General features: G+C 42.7%; 1 protein-coding gene across 2 annotated transcripts in view; it reads right to left on the minus strand.

Annotated features, from left to right (window-relative positions):
• The window catches only part of tbxas1 (thromboxane A synthase 1 (platelet)), a 217652-nt gene that overhangs the window by 80978 nt on the left and 120086 nt on the right, over positions 1–16588 (minus strand). For both annotated transcript variants that reach the window (XM_048549363.2, XM_048549364.2), the window contains one exon: positions 431–519. In XM_048549363.2, coding sequence (XP_048405320.1) covers positions 431–519 — 89 coding nt within the window. The remainder of the gene's footprint in view (positions 1–430; positions 520–16588) is intronic.

The raw sequence follows: 16588 nt of genomic DNA on the forward strand, positions 1-16588 counted from the left end.
CTGTCAGAGTGTTTCATGGTTTTGATGAAGTGACTGTGAAGAAATAGCAATATGTGTCCTAGCCAGGCTAGTGTGTGACATCCAGTGTTTTCAATCACCTGTGGCCACCAGATGGGTAGATAAGGTTTGGCCTCAAGGATGGAATTTAGCACAGAATTGTTAGTTTGTGACATATTATGCAAATTTCCTCCTTTGTCTCAAAGGTAGTCATTCAAATCTGTAGGTGTGTCCATTCCCAACCTTTACCTTTAATCCTTTAGATGTTTTCCTTTTGCAAATCGTGTCTGGCATTGCTAACTTCTTTGAAAAAGCGGTTTCTTGCCCATGGCAGAACAAACCTGCACACATTCAGTAAGCCACTGTATACACTGGACATGCAAGCTTCAGGAATACACAGCCCCACAAGTGGTGTTGGATGCCATCTGCTTACCGGTGGACATCAAAACCCTCGTCGGAGTCTGCGTGAGTCTTCAGATTTTCCAACAGTGTGTCAGCAGCCTGGTTAATTAATGGGCACATCTGAAAGCAAAAACAACTCACACAATTAAGGGAGAATACTTATTACAGTATAAACTATACCTGTTGCAGTCAGCACTAACTATCATAGGAATTAAATGCGATTTCAAATTCTCCATCATCAGGGGAATCATTCTGTTCTCCTCCAGAAACTTAATTTAAGCTGATACTTCAGCAAGGTGTGCCATGCTGTCAGAAATACTGTCTCTCAAATGAGGCATTGAATTGCTTCCTTTTCAGTGAACTTAAAATATCCGACAGTACTCCATGAGCCAAGGGTACTGCATACACTTGGTGAACTTTCTGATTTTTATCCTTCCAACAACATTACAAAAAAAAGACTGTGTGACCACTAAACCATTGCTGTGATGGCGGTGGGGCTTGAGGTGGGAGAAGGACAGGTTAGGGAGGCGGGGACAAGCTGGGCTGGTTTTCGGACGCGGTCGGGGCATCTGAGGAATGGTAAGGGGAGTTGAAACAGTTTGCCACTGGGAGGTGCAGCTGTTTATTGTGAACCGAGCGTAGGTGTTCTGCAAAGCAGTCCCTGAGCCTCTGCCTGGTTTCCCCGATGTAGAGGAGATCACAACGGGAACGGCGGATATAGTATACCACATTAGCAGATGTGCTGGTGAACATCTGCTTGATGTGCAAAGTCTTCTGAGGCCTGGGATGGGGGTTAGGGGGTGGTGTAGGGGCAGGGGTAGCACTTCCTGTGGTTTTAGGGAAAAATGCCAGGTGTGGTGGAGCTAGAGGGGAGTGTGGACTAGACAAGGGAGTCCTGGAGAGAGTGGTCCTCCGTTGGATCCGGAGGTTGGTGGGGTGATACATGAGGACAAGGGGAATTCTGTTTTGGTTGTTATTGCAGAGAGTGGGTGCGAAGGATGAGTTGTGGGAAATGCAGAAGACATGGTCAAGGGCCTTCTCAACCACTGAGGGGGGGGATGTTGCGGTCTTTGAAAAATGAGGACATCTGAGATGTACAAAGTAGAATGCCTCATCCTGGGAGCAGATGCAACAGAGGCGAAGGAATTGGAAATAGGGGATGACATTTTTGCAGGAAGGTGGGTGAGAGGACGTGTATTCGCGGTAGGTACAGAAGGGGTTGGTGAAGTGGATGAGCTGTACGAACTCTTCGTGGGAGCACGAGGCGATGCTGATACACCAAAAAATAATCCCCCTCGTCCTCACGTACTACCCCACCAACCTCCGGATCCAATGCATCATCGTCTGACATTCTGTCTTCTGCAATTCAACTCAAGCACCAAAGACATTTTTCCGTCCCCACCCTTGTCTGCTTTCCAGAAGGACCACTCTCTCCAGGACTCCCTTGTCCGCTCCACACTCCCCTCCAGCCCCACCACACCCAGCATTTTTCCCTGCAACCACAGGAAGTGCTACAGCTGCCCCTACACCTCCTGTTGCGGCCTCCTCTACATCAGAGAAACCAAGTAGAGGCTTGGGGACTGCGTTATGGAACACCTACATTCAGTTCGCACTAAACAACTCCCAGTCACGAACCATTTCAACTCCCCCTCCCATTCCTCAGACGACATGTCCACCCTAACCTTCTGCAGTGTCACAACGATGCCACCCGAAGGTTGCAGGAACAGCAACTCATATTCCGCTTGGGAACCCTGCTGCCAATGGTATCAATGTGGACTTCACAAGCTTCAAAATCTCCCCTCCCCCTACCGCATCCCAAAACCAGCCCAGCTTTTTCCTGCCTCCCACCTATCCCCTCCTCCCACCTCAAGCCCCATCCCCATCTCCTGCATACTAGTCTCATCCTGCCCCCTTGACCTGTCCATCCTCCCTGGACTGACCTAACTCCCCACCTACACTCACCTTTACTGGCTCCATTCCCACCTCTTTGGCCTGTCCATCTCCTCTCCACCTATCTTCTCTACCCATCTTCTATCCGCCTCCCCCTCTCTCCCTATTTATTTCAGAACCCCTTTCCCCTCCCGATTTCTGAAGAAGGGTCGAGGCCCAAAACGTCAGTTTTCCTGCTCCTCTGATGCTGCTTGGCCTGCTGTGTTCATCCAGCGCTACACCTTGTTATCTCAGATTGTCCAGCATCTGCAGTTCCTACAACTTGGAAACATCCTGAAAAATGAAACGTTTACCTCACCCCATTCACCTCCTAATGTTAAGAAGCACAGCCCAAATGCATCATTGATAGCCTCATGTTATCCTCACTCACAGCATTTCCGCAAGTCTCACACATACCTCTCATACCTGATACACAATGTTAGCAGGTCAACTGTGGCAGGCATATTAGCTAATCATGATCTACCACACTGACTGACACAGCTCCTTCTCTCTTGCATGAAAACCTGGCCACAATCTGATGCAGTAGCACCCAACCATTAGAGGCCGGCCTGGCTACATTTCCTCCCTCACTCATACAGAGTATATGACGTTGACCATCATTGTTGAGGCCTCAAACAAGGCCATAATAAATGGAAAAGCTGAAACGACTGCGAGTGAAATTTTGTTCTGACCTAATCCTTCTTGCATTCGATATTCCCTCATCCTACAAGTTCTTCTGTCTTACATGTTGCAAACGGTGTTGGCATGCACCATTGCTTCAGCAATCCCCCATCCTTGCAGTGGTCTGTTTGATTATCATTCTCATGACAGCCAGACTCTCACTGTGCACATGCTGATCATGTGTAGTTGGTTAGCAAAGTGCAGACATGAGCCAGCTGCAACAGTATCTCAGAATCCCTACAGGGCATGAAGAGGTCATTCAGCCCATCAAGTTTGTACCTACTCTCCTGACAGCATCCCACCCAGAGCCAGCATCATCCCTAATCCCCATAACCGTGCATTTCTGATCCACTTGGCTAATCCACCCAACCTACACATCCTTGGATGCCATGGACAATTTAGCATGGCCAATCCACCAATCTTCACATCTTTGGACTGGGAGAGGAAACCAGAGCACACAGAGGAAACCCACACAAATACAGGGAGAATGTGCAAACTCCTCACAGGTAGTCACCCAAGGCTCGAATCGAAACTGTGTCCCTGGCACCGCAAGACAAAAGTGCTCAATACTAAGCCACTGTGCCACCCTAGTACAATAGTGCTTGTTACCAAACAATCACCTTCTGCTTTGACGTGGTGGCTCATCTAATGAAGGAACAGATAAATGGGAGAGAATGAAAGCAACATGACCACTATCAGGTTAGTAGGAATTCACCAGCATTATGCACTGACTGTGAGGAAACAACAAATACACATTCAGTGATGGGAAACATTTTGCAGTGGTGGAGCATGCTGCAAGACTACACATAAGCTGTGGATACCAAATTTGTACAAAAATGCTTCCAATAGTATCTTAAGAACAGGCACTGAGCCCAGTTTTTTAGACCTTGAATATACTCAGTACATGCTTTTGGAAATGATCAGCCACAGTGGAAGAAAAAAAACAAAACATGTCCGAGTCTATTGGCTTCTAACTTAGAAGGAAATCTGAAGGTCTTTCCATGCAATTGATACCTCTGTTCTTCTCAGCAATGGAACACATGGATTAGACATGATCACTGATAAACTAGGGTACAATGGTCTGTGACGATCTTTGTGAATTATAAAGGAGCAATTTACTGACAAATCATAAATATGTTGTAAGACAAATGAAAACAGAAATTGCTGGAAAAACTCAGCACATCTGGCAGCATTTGTGGAAAGAAAACAGAATTAACATATTGGATCCAGTGACTCATCTTCAGAACTGATTTTTGCTGAATAAAGATTGGTATATTTGCTGAAGGAGGGGTCGGGGGAAGGAAGAGGGGAGTGGATGAAACGTAGGGATAAAGCCCAGAGAGACAGTAAACAAAAAAAGAAATGGGCACAGGTCAGCCTGGTAGAATGAATAGCTGCTAATGTGACTTATTAGTGGCTGACAATGGGTTGGTTGTGGTGACAGCTCATGTGATGACAAGGCCTGGTGTGTTGGGGTTGAAATAAGAATATGGGAGAAAGTGCTCAGGCCCTAAAATTATTGAACTTGACACTGAGCTCAGAAAGTTCTTCCAGCTTGCGCTGAGCTTCACTGGAGCACTGGAACAGACTCAAGACAGAGATGTTCGCCAGGGAACACGGTAGTGTGTTGAAGTGGCAGGCAACTGGAAGCTCAGGGTCCTTTTTGCAGACAGAATGCAAGTGTTCTAGAAAGTAGTGGGCCAGTCTGTGTTTCATCTCCCCAGTAAAAAGGAGATTGCATTATGAGTAGTGAATACAGTAAACTAGATTGAGTGAATGGTACCCATGATGTGGAGGTGCTGCTGTTGGACGGGGTGGGGTGACAAGGTCAGAAGTCACATGACATCAGGTTATAGTCACCTGACAAAGCAGCAGTGTTCCAAAAGCTTGTGATTTCAAATGAACCTGTTGGACTATAACCTGGTGTCATGTGACTGCTGAGACCGAATGAAGCGCAGGTAAGGTCCTGCTTCACCTGTCTGGGTCCTTGAAAACTGAGGAGGGAGAAGGTAAATTGCTAGGTGTTACATCTTCTGTGGTTGTAAGGCAAGGTGCCATGGGACTGTGGGGGCAGGGCGGGGGGGGGGGGGGGGGGGGGGGTGGGGGGGTGTTGTTGGCAGTGAAGTAAGAGTTGACCAAGGTGCTCCGGAGGGAACGATCCCTGAGAGAGTCTGACAGGAGAATATGTATCTGGTATTGTCATCTCACTGGAGGTAGTGGTGGAAATATGATCCTTTGGATGTGGGTGCTGGTGGGATGGCAACTGAGGACCGGGAGGAATGACAACGGGTGAGGGCCGAAGTTAGGTAAATGAGGGCCAGAGAGGTAGTGGATCCTCAGTTGAAGAATAACAACATCTCATTTTCTGATTAGGAATATTGCACCTACCGAACTCAATGTTGAGTTCAATAGTTTCAGGGCCTGAGCACCTTTTCCCATGTTCTTACCTCAATAGCCAACACACTTGGCCTTGTCATCACATGGGCTCATACTACACACAATCCATTGTCAGTCACTATTGCTCCCCAGTAGCAGCTATTGATTCTCCCAGGCTGATCTTTACCCATTCTGTTGTCTGCCCAACTGTCTTTTTCTCTCTGCTCACCTCTACCTACAGTTTACTCCTCTCCGTCCCCACCCCAACTGTTGTTAGACCTGCTGTTTCTTCAGCAATATCTGTTTAAGTTTCTGATTCCCAGTAATCAAAGCTCTTTGGTTTTTTTGTGTAATGTGTATTTCAATGTTTCTTATAATTCAGTCCTGACAGCATTAAGCAGTTAGCAATACAGTTTTTCCCTCTCATTTCCCAAAAGTGGTCATTCTCAGCCTACTATGAACTATCCCAGCCCTCGGTGCTGCTTTAGAAATTCAGAAAATTTCATCTAGTGAAGTAGCTTAACACTTTGAGAAACAATAAATTTGTTTCCTGCACAAGAAGCAGAAATGCCCTTCATTTAACATTAATGCTCCGTTTAAGCAGTTCATGTTTGTTTTACTTCCTTCACAAAGGAAGACATACCTGTTACACAGCTCAGCACAGTCTGTTTAGGAGAAAATCCAATTATAAAATGAAGAATGAAAGTTGGCAAAGTGGCCAGTGAAAAGATCAGGCTAACAAGATACTAAAAATAAAACTGCAGGTTAGTGAATCGGATGCTGTTGTTAATGTGTCATTAGAGACCAGGATCTCAATCTTCAACTATATAGTCATAAGGACCTCCAGTTAATTATAGAGACTAGAGGGACCTGGGACTGGTGTCCTTACAGAAGAGAAGACCAAAGGGAGGTTTAAAAGAGGTTCTCGAATCGTTCTGCATGAGTTTAACATGCAAATCTGGAAAATTCTGACAAATTATGGTGATGCTGAGTTGCAATATGCCATTGGTGTGAAACAAGCACCAGTGGTGTAAATTGATCAGCCATTTTTCAGAAATTCACAACTCCTAGCCTATCAATTCCTTCAGCTTAATGGCTGATATGTGTAATAATGATAGTTGTCCTCACTAATGCCAAACCAGGAAGATTTTGCTTCAGAGAGATTTCTCAGTTATCTAAATTTTTTTATTGTTTCTCTTAAATCCTGCAGGTATGCATTTATCAAAGTATTCACATGAAATCAGTGTTTCTTCTTTAAATGCTGCTGTAGTTTCTCCAAGTTGTATGCAGTTGGTGCATCCAAATGCTGTTTATAGACAGCACTGGGCTGAAGGATATTACAGAGATTTGGCCAGCGACAAGTAGCTGATTGATTGATTTGTAGATTTTTGATAAGTCATGGATGTTAAAGATTATCAGCCTGATGATAACTCTTTGATTGGCTCCATACCGATGAACATTGGGTGCAAACAACACAAGGAGAAACCTTTGATCTACTGGAAGGGTCAATAACGTGCCTCTCTACAGTAAGATAAAGTGAAGCTTGAGAAGACCAGTATTTTCTCCCACCAGTTGTTGAAAACAGCTACCTTTGACCAGTAACTAAAAGATATTATGGTGATTGTACCTGTCACTGTTCCTCCACAGAACAGAGAAGAAAATCCTGGAGAAAGAAGACAAGAATAGGAAGTACTGCCAAACAATAGGGTCATCCCAGCTAATCCTGTGGCTTAGTGCTATTGAACAGTGGTTCCCAATTTTTTTCTGTCCATCTATAAAACCATTTTACTTTGTGTCTGTATGAGTACTGATAGATTTTAAAAAGGCATTAGAATTTTACTGTAGTACAGCCATAATGTTGATAATTTGTAGCAAACTGCTTTTGATTTGAATTGCCTCATTTTAATAAAAAATAGTTCTTGTCAAGTACAGGAATAGGACTCTTGTGGTGTGAATCCTTACTTCTGATCCAGGAGGCGTGGATTCAAGTCCTACCTATGCCAGAGGTACGTAATTACTTTGGTGAATAGGTTAATCAGAAAATAGCTTACATACAGGACCTGGTCAGTCTTTTCTGTTCACTCGAATCCAATAGACTGATAACCTAGGGACTTTGCAAGCTTTGCTTAGGTCATTAACTTCACTATGATCCTGGGAGTAGTGGAGCTTGAGAATTAGCACATTTTCTCAAGTGGATTGTAACGCAGGGCTGCAAGCTATTATTGAGTTTGGGAGGAATTACACTGTGCAGGGAATTGAGTAGCAGAATACTAAATAGAAATAGTTGGGTAATTGGTTGCGTTTGATTGTGCATGTGTAATGAAGATTTGAATTATTTTCTCTACTTCTTGTTGGCATCTCTCTGAATGTATTGTCACGGTCAGGTGACCTCCCATTTGAGGATGACATCTAATCAAGTGTATAAGTTTCCACTGTAGGTCTTCCAGTGACTGAATATACCAATTCCTGATCCAGAAATCCTTGGGCACAAGAGGCAGGAATTCCCAAGAGATAGATGAATTCAGAATGCAGGACTTGCTTCCTTTTCTTTCCCTCTTAGCTACTGCTATGCCTTGTTGTTAAGAGCTGCTATGTACGCAAGAACTTTTGTTGACTTGTAGATGTCTTTGCTGCAGGAAATGACATCACCAACCCAAGGAAACCTAACCAGATAAATAGGAAGCGAGACATAACACCAGCGCTTCGTCGGAGGCTCACTGATGATGTTACCTAGATTGGTGACGAAACATCTGAAAATGAACCTTCCAACTCAGCGAGCAATCTCACATCCAAAACTCTCCTTCAACATAAACAGGAAGGGGATTATTTAGCTGACTGGTTGTGAGTTGACACCTTCTTTTTGAGCAACATTCAGAGATAGGCTGACTTTTTGGATGTAGAATGAAGAGGTCGACAGTGGCTTGCAAATCTGGGGTAAAGAGAAATAACAGTGATCATCTGCAACTCAACTCGTGTATATTTATAGAGTCAGAAAGTCATACAGCACGGAAACAGACTCTCCACTCTAACCAGTCCATACTGACCATAATCCCAAACTAAACTAGTCCCAACGGCCTGCGCTTGGCCCATATCCTTTCAAATCCTTCTTATTAATGTACTTATCCAATGTCTTGTTAAATGTTGTAACTGTACCACAAACACCACTTCCTCTGGAAGTTCATTCCACATTAACCACTTTGTCTGAAAAAAAGTTGTCCCTTATGTCTTTTTCCAATCTTTCTCCTCTCACCTTAAAAATATGGCCTCTAATCTTGAAATCCCCCACCCGAGGAAAAATAGACATTCACCCTATCTATGCCTCCAACGATTTCATAAATCTCTGTAAGGTCATTCCTCAGCCTCCTACACTGCAGCAAAGTGATCAGTTTAATTTTAGCACGGAGATGATTGGGGTTAAAAGCTTTTGCCATTTAGACAGTATTCAATATTAACACCTGAAGACAGTTGGTCTTTGGTGAAGTGCATAACCACTGTCTGGTACATTGGAAGCAGTATGGGAGCCGTCGCATACTGTTGCTTGCCCCAGTCCAGATTTTAAAGTCACTTGTTTCAGATCTCCCACTCGAGAGTTTTCATATCGTGCTGAAGCAACTACAGGATTAGACTGATTCCTGAATCAACTATAAAAAGTATGCAGTTCAGGAAAGTGGAGGTCAGGATTTTCTCTGCTGCGGACAACAGCTTTGCACCTTCATTGTTTCCAACAGCATGTTTTCTCTCCCTTCTTGAAAACAGTTACAATTGTTCCATTCATGAAGTTGGGAGGAAATTCTTTTACTGCCCAGGAGGAGCATGTGAAGTCTTGATATAAGAAAAAATTCTGTCAGATTTAAAACTTTTCCATTTATTGCTGGACAACCTGTAGGAGTGTTGGAGTATCATGACTCACCCAAAGGTTTGAAAGAGATCATGGTGAATGTGGTCATCCTTTGCGCTGTCCAGCAAGCTCAGTTGGCACTAGGCTAAGGAGTGTATACTTGCACCCAAGGGCAAATGCTGAACGGGGACTTTATTTAACTGGAAGGAGAGGAATTATCAGAATTGGGAATGTACAAGCACCTCTGTTAAAGCACTCGTGAAGCAGCACACTGCAACCAGTCATCAGCTTCAACATCAGACTCTGTCCGTGAATGCCTCACACTCCACTATAATCTCATCAGGCCAGGCCTCCCCTCACTCCCCAAGTTGAGAAAAGCATAGCTGATCACCATGACTCAGAGAGCCTTACTGGGTAACAGTGATGCTCTCCACCAGAATGGTCCAGGCACCTGAATCTCATCCTCGGGATACTTTGATGGTGGCTGAGGTCACCATGCAGCTGGTCCATTTCTACTGCTTCTGGACAAGGATTCCTCTTTGGAGTCAGTATTCATTCTATTATGGGTTCACCCTTGTTGCCACGAATCTAATCTTGAAGCATACAGAGAGAGAAAAGCTGTAGCACCTGACAGTGCATGAGTCTATAAGCATCACAGCTGTCATGCAGCCCAGAAAACCTTGCACTTTGGGCACCAGCAATGGCGTTTAATACCCTGGCTTTCTCAGATTGGCTATTCGAATCAGTGCAATAGATTATGAATTGGTTGGGTCTCCCGAGGAGGACATGAGACACGTCCTTGATTCAACAGTATCTGGCTGATTGGAGATGCCATATCTTTAGAAAGTCTCTGAATAAACCAGAGGCACAGAAACTAAGGCTCATAGTGACTTGTCACTGGGTGAGCACAGTTGCCCTGATACCTGGAGACAGCTCACACTTCGTAACCCCTAGCTAGAAAAAAACCTTTCTTTCCATGCTGGTGTCTCTTCTGTGATCTTCTGCCACTTCCACAAATCCAGGAGGCTGCTGCTGCTGCTCATATCCCGTATTGTTTCAAATGAGTGCTGGAAGACACTTAACAACTTTTTAATCTGAGAAAGGCTAGAGAATTGTTGAATTATAGAATGTTTATGGCACAAAGAGAGGCCGCTTGACCCCTTGTGTCTGCACTGGCCAGAATCCAAATGACCAAACCTAACTCCACTTTCCAACATTATTTAATGAATTGAAGGTTTCCGTCTCTCTACCTTTCAGGCAGTGAGCGAGCTCCGGATCTCTAACACCATCTAGGTGAAAACGTTTGTTCTCACCACCGGTCAAATCTTGCTTCCAATCTGTGCCTGTGAGTCACTAACTCTGCTAAGGTGAGGGGGCCCTTCCCAAGGCCCATCACAATTTTTTACATGTCAATTACATGTCTCTTTAACATCCCCTATTCCAAGCAGGAGAATGCTAGTTTTCTCCATAGCTGCTTTCTTCCAGTCCCTCCACCAATCTGTCAATCTCCTTCTCTAGTGCAACTACATCTTCACTTTAATGAGACAGAACTGCACACAGAACTATCTTTTTTACACAAACGATCTGGAGTCAGTCATGTCCAAGTTCATCCCATTCTGCTCTTATCCTCCTGTTTGCTAACTTAAATTGGGTTCAGTCAAGCAATACCTTGATTTTTAAAGCCCCATTCTCGCTATCAAAACCCTTCAAGACATCAGACCTCTCTATCTTTGTCATCTCCAAGCGAGTCACCCTCCAAGACACTTGTGCTAATCTAAATTCAGTCTCTTAAGCATCCCTGATTTTAACTGCTCCAATCCTGGTGACTGAGTCTACCATGGTCATGAGGTTTGGAATTCCCTCATTAAACCTTTCAAACTCATTGTCTTCCTTTCTTCCTTTAAATGGAGTCCTTAAAACCTTACTTTATGAACAAGCTTTTGGTCATTATCCTAATAATGCCTTGAGGCAGAGTGTCTACTTTGGCTTTACAGACTCACTTTTTAAATTTAAAGGAGCTATCTGAATAAATATAAATTGTTAACTGGTTAGTATTGTTATACAGAGCAGATTTTTAAAGTGGCATGATAGTTAGAATCATAGAATCCCTACAATGTGGAAACAATCGGCCCTACAAGTTCACAATGACCATCCAAACAGCAGCCCACCCAGACCTACACCCACCCTATCTTGGAAATGTTGCAATCAGACACGAAAATAGCAACAGAATTCAGGAGGTCACAACAGGTCAAAGTGCAAAATGATTTAATTTTTCTGGGAAGAATTAGGAACAAAATGATACAATATCAAAGCAGGTACAGAAATGAAAGGACTTCGTTTTCAAGTCAGAAATGGTAAGCCCAGTTCCTGGATAATTTCCAAGTCCCAATCCTATGTTGCACCTGAGTTGTTCGTGCAGTGTTATTTTCAAATGTAACTGTGTTTAAGTCACTCTCAATCTTGTATGAAAATCAACCCATGACTTTTGTCAAGAAGTCCAAACTCTTTGCAGTTACTATCGATGCTCCACTAAAGTCAAACTCACCCCAATGCAAACCTACTCTTGATAAAATTATAGAACAGTGCACTATTTATTGACTGCAGCTGTTCAATTCCTCAGGTACAATTTTCCCAACCCTGAAATGACATGAACAATGGTGAAACATTTGGGAAAATGCAGCAAGAACGAAGAAACAAGATTCTCAATACAGAGAAAAAAGTGCAAATCTTTGCACAAGATTTCAATGGCTAGATGAGACTTTCACTAGTGAACAGCAAGGAGCCTATTTCATACACTGATACATTATTAGCTAGTCTCACCTCATTTATATGAAGGTTGCCACTTTCCCAGGTACCAGAGAGAAACTGGATGGCCACAATTCCTGATTTGAGAATCAGAGTGACAAAGACGCAGCTACAACTCACTGGTATCTACTCAAGAAATCTGTCCTGACCAGCACCCTCAAACTGTTGACGTGTCCATTCATAGGTTGGTACTATGTATGGAGCACAGATGTAAGCAACAGCAAAGCACCACCCTCAACACATCATCAAGGCACATCCCAGACTGTCTAACTTATACTAAAGTCAGATGTAACATAGTTCTAACTATGGCGGTACGGTGGCTCTGTGGTTAGCACTGTCACCTCACAGCACCAGCCAACCGGATTGAATTCCAGCCTCAGACGGCTGTGTGGAGTTTGCATTTGTCTCCATGGGTTTCATCTGGGTGCTCTGCTTTCCTCCCACAGTCCAAAGATGTGCAGCTTCAACCAAATGGCCCTGTCTGAAAGTCAAAGGTGAGCAACAGGACTATGATCTGTCAGGAGGCTACTCCATCGCCTCAGTCAGGAAAGGTGGTGAGGTGTTCCAAGTGAGTTAGTAAGAAGTGCAAAGGCCAGGAAGGTCAGTGATTTGGAGGATGGGGTGAGTGAAAGACATTGAGTGATGAAGCTGTGCATAGTAACGAGAGGTAGACCATGAAGCCGGGTGTGTGCAATGGCAGATTTGGAATGAGAGTGAACTGGCAGACAGAAGATGGTGGTACTTACCTTGCATAGTATTAAAGGTTATTAACCTTCTTGTGACACTGTTGCACATTCCTCCAGACCCTGGGCATCACACTAACCCGTGTGGCTACATCAGACCAGGCCGGCAGTGTTTGAAATGGTGCTCAGCTGCCATTTAAGTGTAACACACTCAGTATTAAAAATAACGGAATCCAGCACTGGCAAGTACTTTCACTGCACGCTTGAGCAACAGCAGTGCTTAACAAAGTGAACAGCATACAACTGCATGAGGAAAGTGGGCTGGTTTCAGGGAGAAAAACCCTCTACGAAACTCTTCAAAATTGACCCTGAACCAAATAATGGAAAACTTCCATCCTTTGTGTCATTTGATGTCAAGGCTACCATCTCACTGATGTATGCTGCAATCCTCTTGTCCTCTACTATAGAAACATGGTCTTAAGAAGAAATTGCACACAATCCAGTTCAAATGTAAAAATAGAGAGACTGATAATTGTGCAGAATCAAGAACAAGAGAACACTCGAGATTAGAGGAAGCTCTCTGCGCCACAAGGTACATGCCTAAGCATAAATGCACAGAATTAGAACAATTGGAAGATGAAACTGCAAAATACATCAAAGAAAATCAGCAGAACATACTCTCATTTTCTAATGGGTCTCTCCCAATCTTCACGCTGGAGCAAGGAAATTAAGCATTGTGGATTTCAACGCCACCTGAATAGTTACCAAGTTTATGAAGAGAAACAGTTACAATGACAGAAGACCCTGGCAGCAACTCCCAACAGAACATGATGACCGTCCTATTGCATTTCAGTGATTTATAATGGGTACAGATCAGCCAACTTTGGGAACATGGATGTGACTCAAAAAAAACGGTCCTGGTCAGCTAAGCAGTGAACAAAACTGGAAAAAAGCAATCTGCACGAAGACACCTGACCTTGAAAAAGCACAAATTTACTGTTGCGCTGTCGCGTATATCCAATGGGACAAAGGTCAAGTCAGTGATGATGTTTGAGAGAAACCTTTCGAAAAACAGCAACTCCCAAAAGCAGTCATCATCCAGGTTCATTGTAGAGGAGAGAGGAATGAAGGTAAATATGGCTGAGGAGGCTGGGTTTTTCTAACAAGGAGGATTACATAAAAAGAAGTCTCATTGAGGACATGTTCAGATCACACCTTGTCAATGATGTTACCGAAATTAAGTCACAGATTCTGCAGTGATTCCAGTGATCTAACTAGCCTTATTCAACCAACTGATTTCTCTCTATACAAGCCCAACAAGGATAGCATGAAAAACAATGTATTCCTTGATAAGGGATGAGAAAAGGCATTTACCAAGGGAAAGTGCATACAAACTCAAATGTAGCAATCCTCGGTGAGAGAGATTGGGGATGACATCAAAATGGAGATTGCTATCGATTCATTCAATTAATAGAACTGAATTGATGGCACAGAAGTTGGTTTTTTGTGGAATGATATGGCCAAGAATGTGATTGTTGCCAATCAGTATGATGATGCTGCTAAAGAAGCAGACTTGAATAATTTTTTTTCACTTCCCAAACACACTATTATAGATCTTGCCAAACACACACGGCTCTCAAGGCATTTGGCTGGTGGTAATTTAGCTAATTAATTTAAACTGGGACTGATTATGTTCCATTATTATTCCTGGCACCTTCTTATGGATAATCTAAATGTTTCATTTTGGTATTTTCTTCTTGTGAAGTTCAAATGGTGATTCAAGTCCTTTTGCATAGGGCAACAATGGAGAAAAATAAAGGAAAGGTGAGATGAATCAAGGAATACTGGTTGGGTGGCATTAATTTCAGGCTAAAGTCTAAAGTCTAAAGATCATAGGAGGAAACAAAAGCTGAGGGGAACACGGAAGCTTATCATTTTGGGAGGTATGGGAAAGAATGGATCTTCAACAGTAACGGAAGCTTCCCAAACTTTTTCATTTTCCCATTTGTGAGTTAAATCTGAAGAACAATGCCAAAGCTAAGTTTATTTTTGGGTTCTTCTGTTTTTCATTATGATTCTAATCATGTAAAATTCCAAGTACATACAGGAGGAAAATAGGAAATGGAGACTACTGTACTATTTGAGGTTGAGATATAGAGTGATTTATGGTCCTGTATGCATACATGTAAACAGAACCCATCAATTTCCAATTTAGCTTTCTCATATCTTTGCACAGGTACTTAAATGCTTATTTGCAAATGCAGCACTAGCTCACATTTATTTTGTTCACTGTAACGAAGAGAATTGAGATTGTAATTTTTAGTGGAAACTTGGCTGAATCAAGATGCTTTTCATTCCTCGACTGTGGACTTTATGTAGGAAAAGATACTGTTTTAAATGAAGGGACTGTAGTTGCAGTTCTAAAAGAAAACTTAGCAAAACTCTTGGATTTATAATGTTGTTTTATTTAAGCAATGAGGAGGACATTTGACACCTTAGCGCTGTGGGTGTGTATCCAAGGGCAGGGACATACTTTTGATTGGGTTTTCAAAAAGAAGCAGCTGAATATTCAGGAGTACTCAGCATAGTAACAACTTCTTGACTGGTTCCTGAGCAAGTGACTACAGTTTACTATTTGCATAATATTGTGTTTGGACAATCATTAAGCCTGTGACGGAAAAAAATCTCTTACCTCTCCCTCCCCTTATGGCTGCAGAAGAAACATAAAACATCTGGAACAGCTAGCTACTCTCTCTGCCAATTCAGAGACACTGCAAGGGTGAATCCTCAACCGATGAATGCAAAATCGAGAATTAGTTTGTCCACAATCCATACCCTTATCAAACAGCTGGAACGGAACTAAAGGAAAACAACTCATTAATGCTTGTAGTCTGGATAGGTATCAGAACTTTGTTTCTATGACTTTTTTGTTTCTGCCTCACCTGCTGTATATGCATGTTGCCTGAGTCTTTGTATAGGGGTGTAGATTTTAGTCATTGAGAGTGATTTATTAACAATTCATGATTTTCTTCAGGCATCAGTTAAACAGTTGTTTTCTCATCAAGTACAGAAGCCTGTAGAATATTTTATTCAACGTGGGTTTGTCAGCTAGTAAACTGGCAACTTTGGATATATTGATTAAATCTTTTCACATTTGCGATCACTCTGGGAATAAGGGTGTTTGATTTCCAGTGTACCACACCAGTGAGCAATGACAACTCAAACAAAGCTAGGTCTGGTGTTTATATGGGGATATGGAGATGGTTGGAAAACACTGTGACTCATTCAAGTTCCTGATGCATTCTCCTCACACACAATGGTTGTGTGGGGTCCACTCTTTCTTCAAAAAGTACAATTTTATTTTGATATATACAGCCAAACGATTTAAAACCATTGAATAAAGTCGTGTTGATAAATTAGAGAGCAAACCAAAGGTGTTGCTGAATAGATCATTTACTTCCCAATATGGGTGTACTATGTAGAAATATTAAAATATGCATCAATTCCTTCAGCATCTGTAACACGATTCCTTCTAGATTTCAACAATGTTAAAGGAAAACACCAACCAGTTACGCAAATCAAAGCAAAACAATTAATCAATAACTTGAAATTGATTAACAATAATTTGAAAGTGATCCGTGATGCTCTTGGGTAACATGATGAGGTGAAAGGAAGTTAGGGTGCAGTCTTTCCTGTTAGTTAACACCAGATGGTTTGAGCAAAAATTAAAATACAATCAAGACTTTCCAAAGCTGAACAAGTTCCAAAGTCTGTGATTAAGAGATGGCTGAAGCTGGAACTCTGAGCATCAAAATGTGGCATTAATGACAAAACAACATTACACTCTAACTGAAATCATAATCAGCTTTTTCCCAGC

The sequence above is a fragment of the Stegostoma tigrinum genome, chromosome 18 (assembly GCF_030684315.1).
Source record: "Stegostoma tigrinum isolate sSteTig4 chromosome 18, sSteTig4.hap1, whole genome shotgun sequence".
In the NCBI taxonomy this organism is placed as follows: Eukaryota; Metazoa; Chordata; class Chondrichthyes; order Orectolobiformes; family Stegostomatidae; genus Stegostoma; species Stegostoma tigrinum.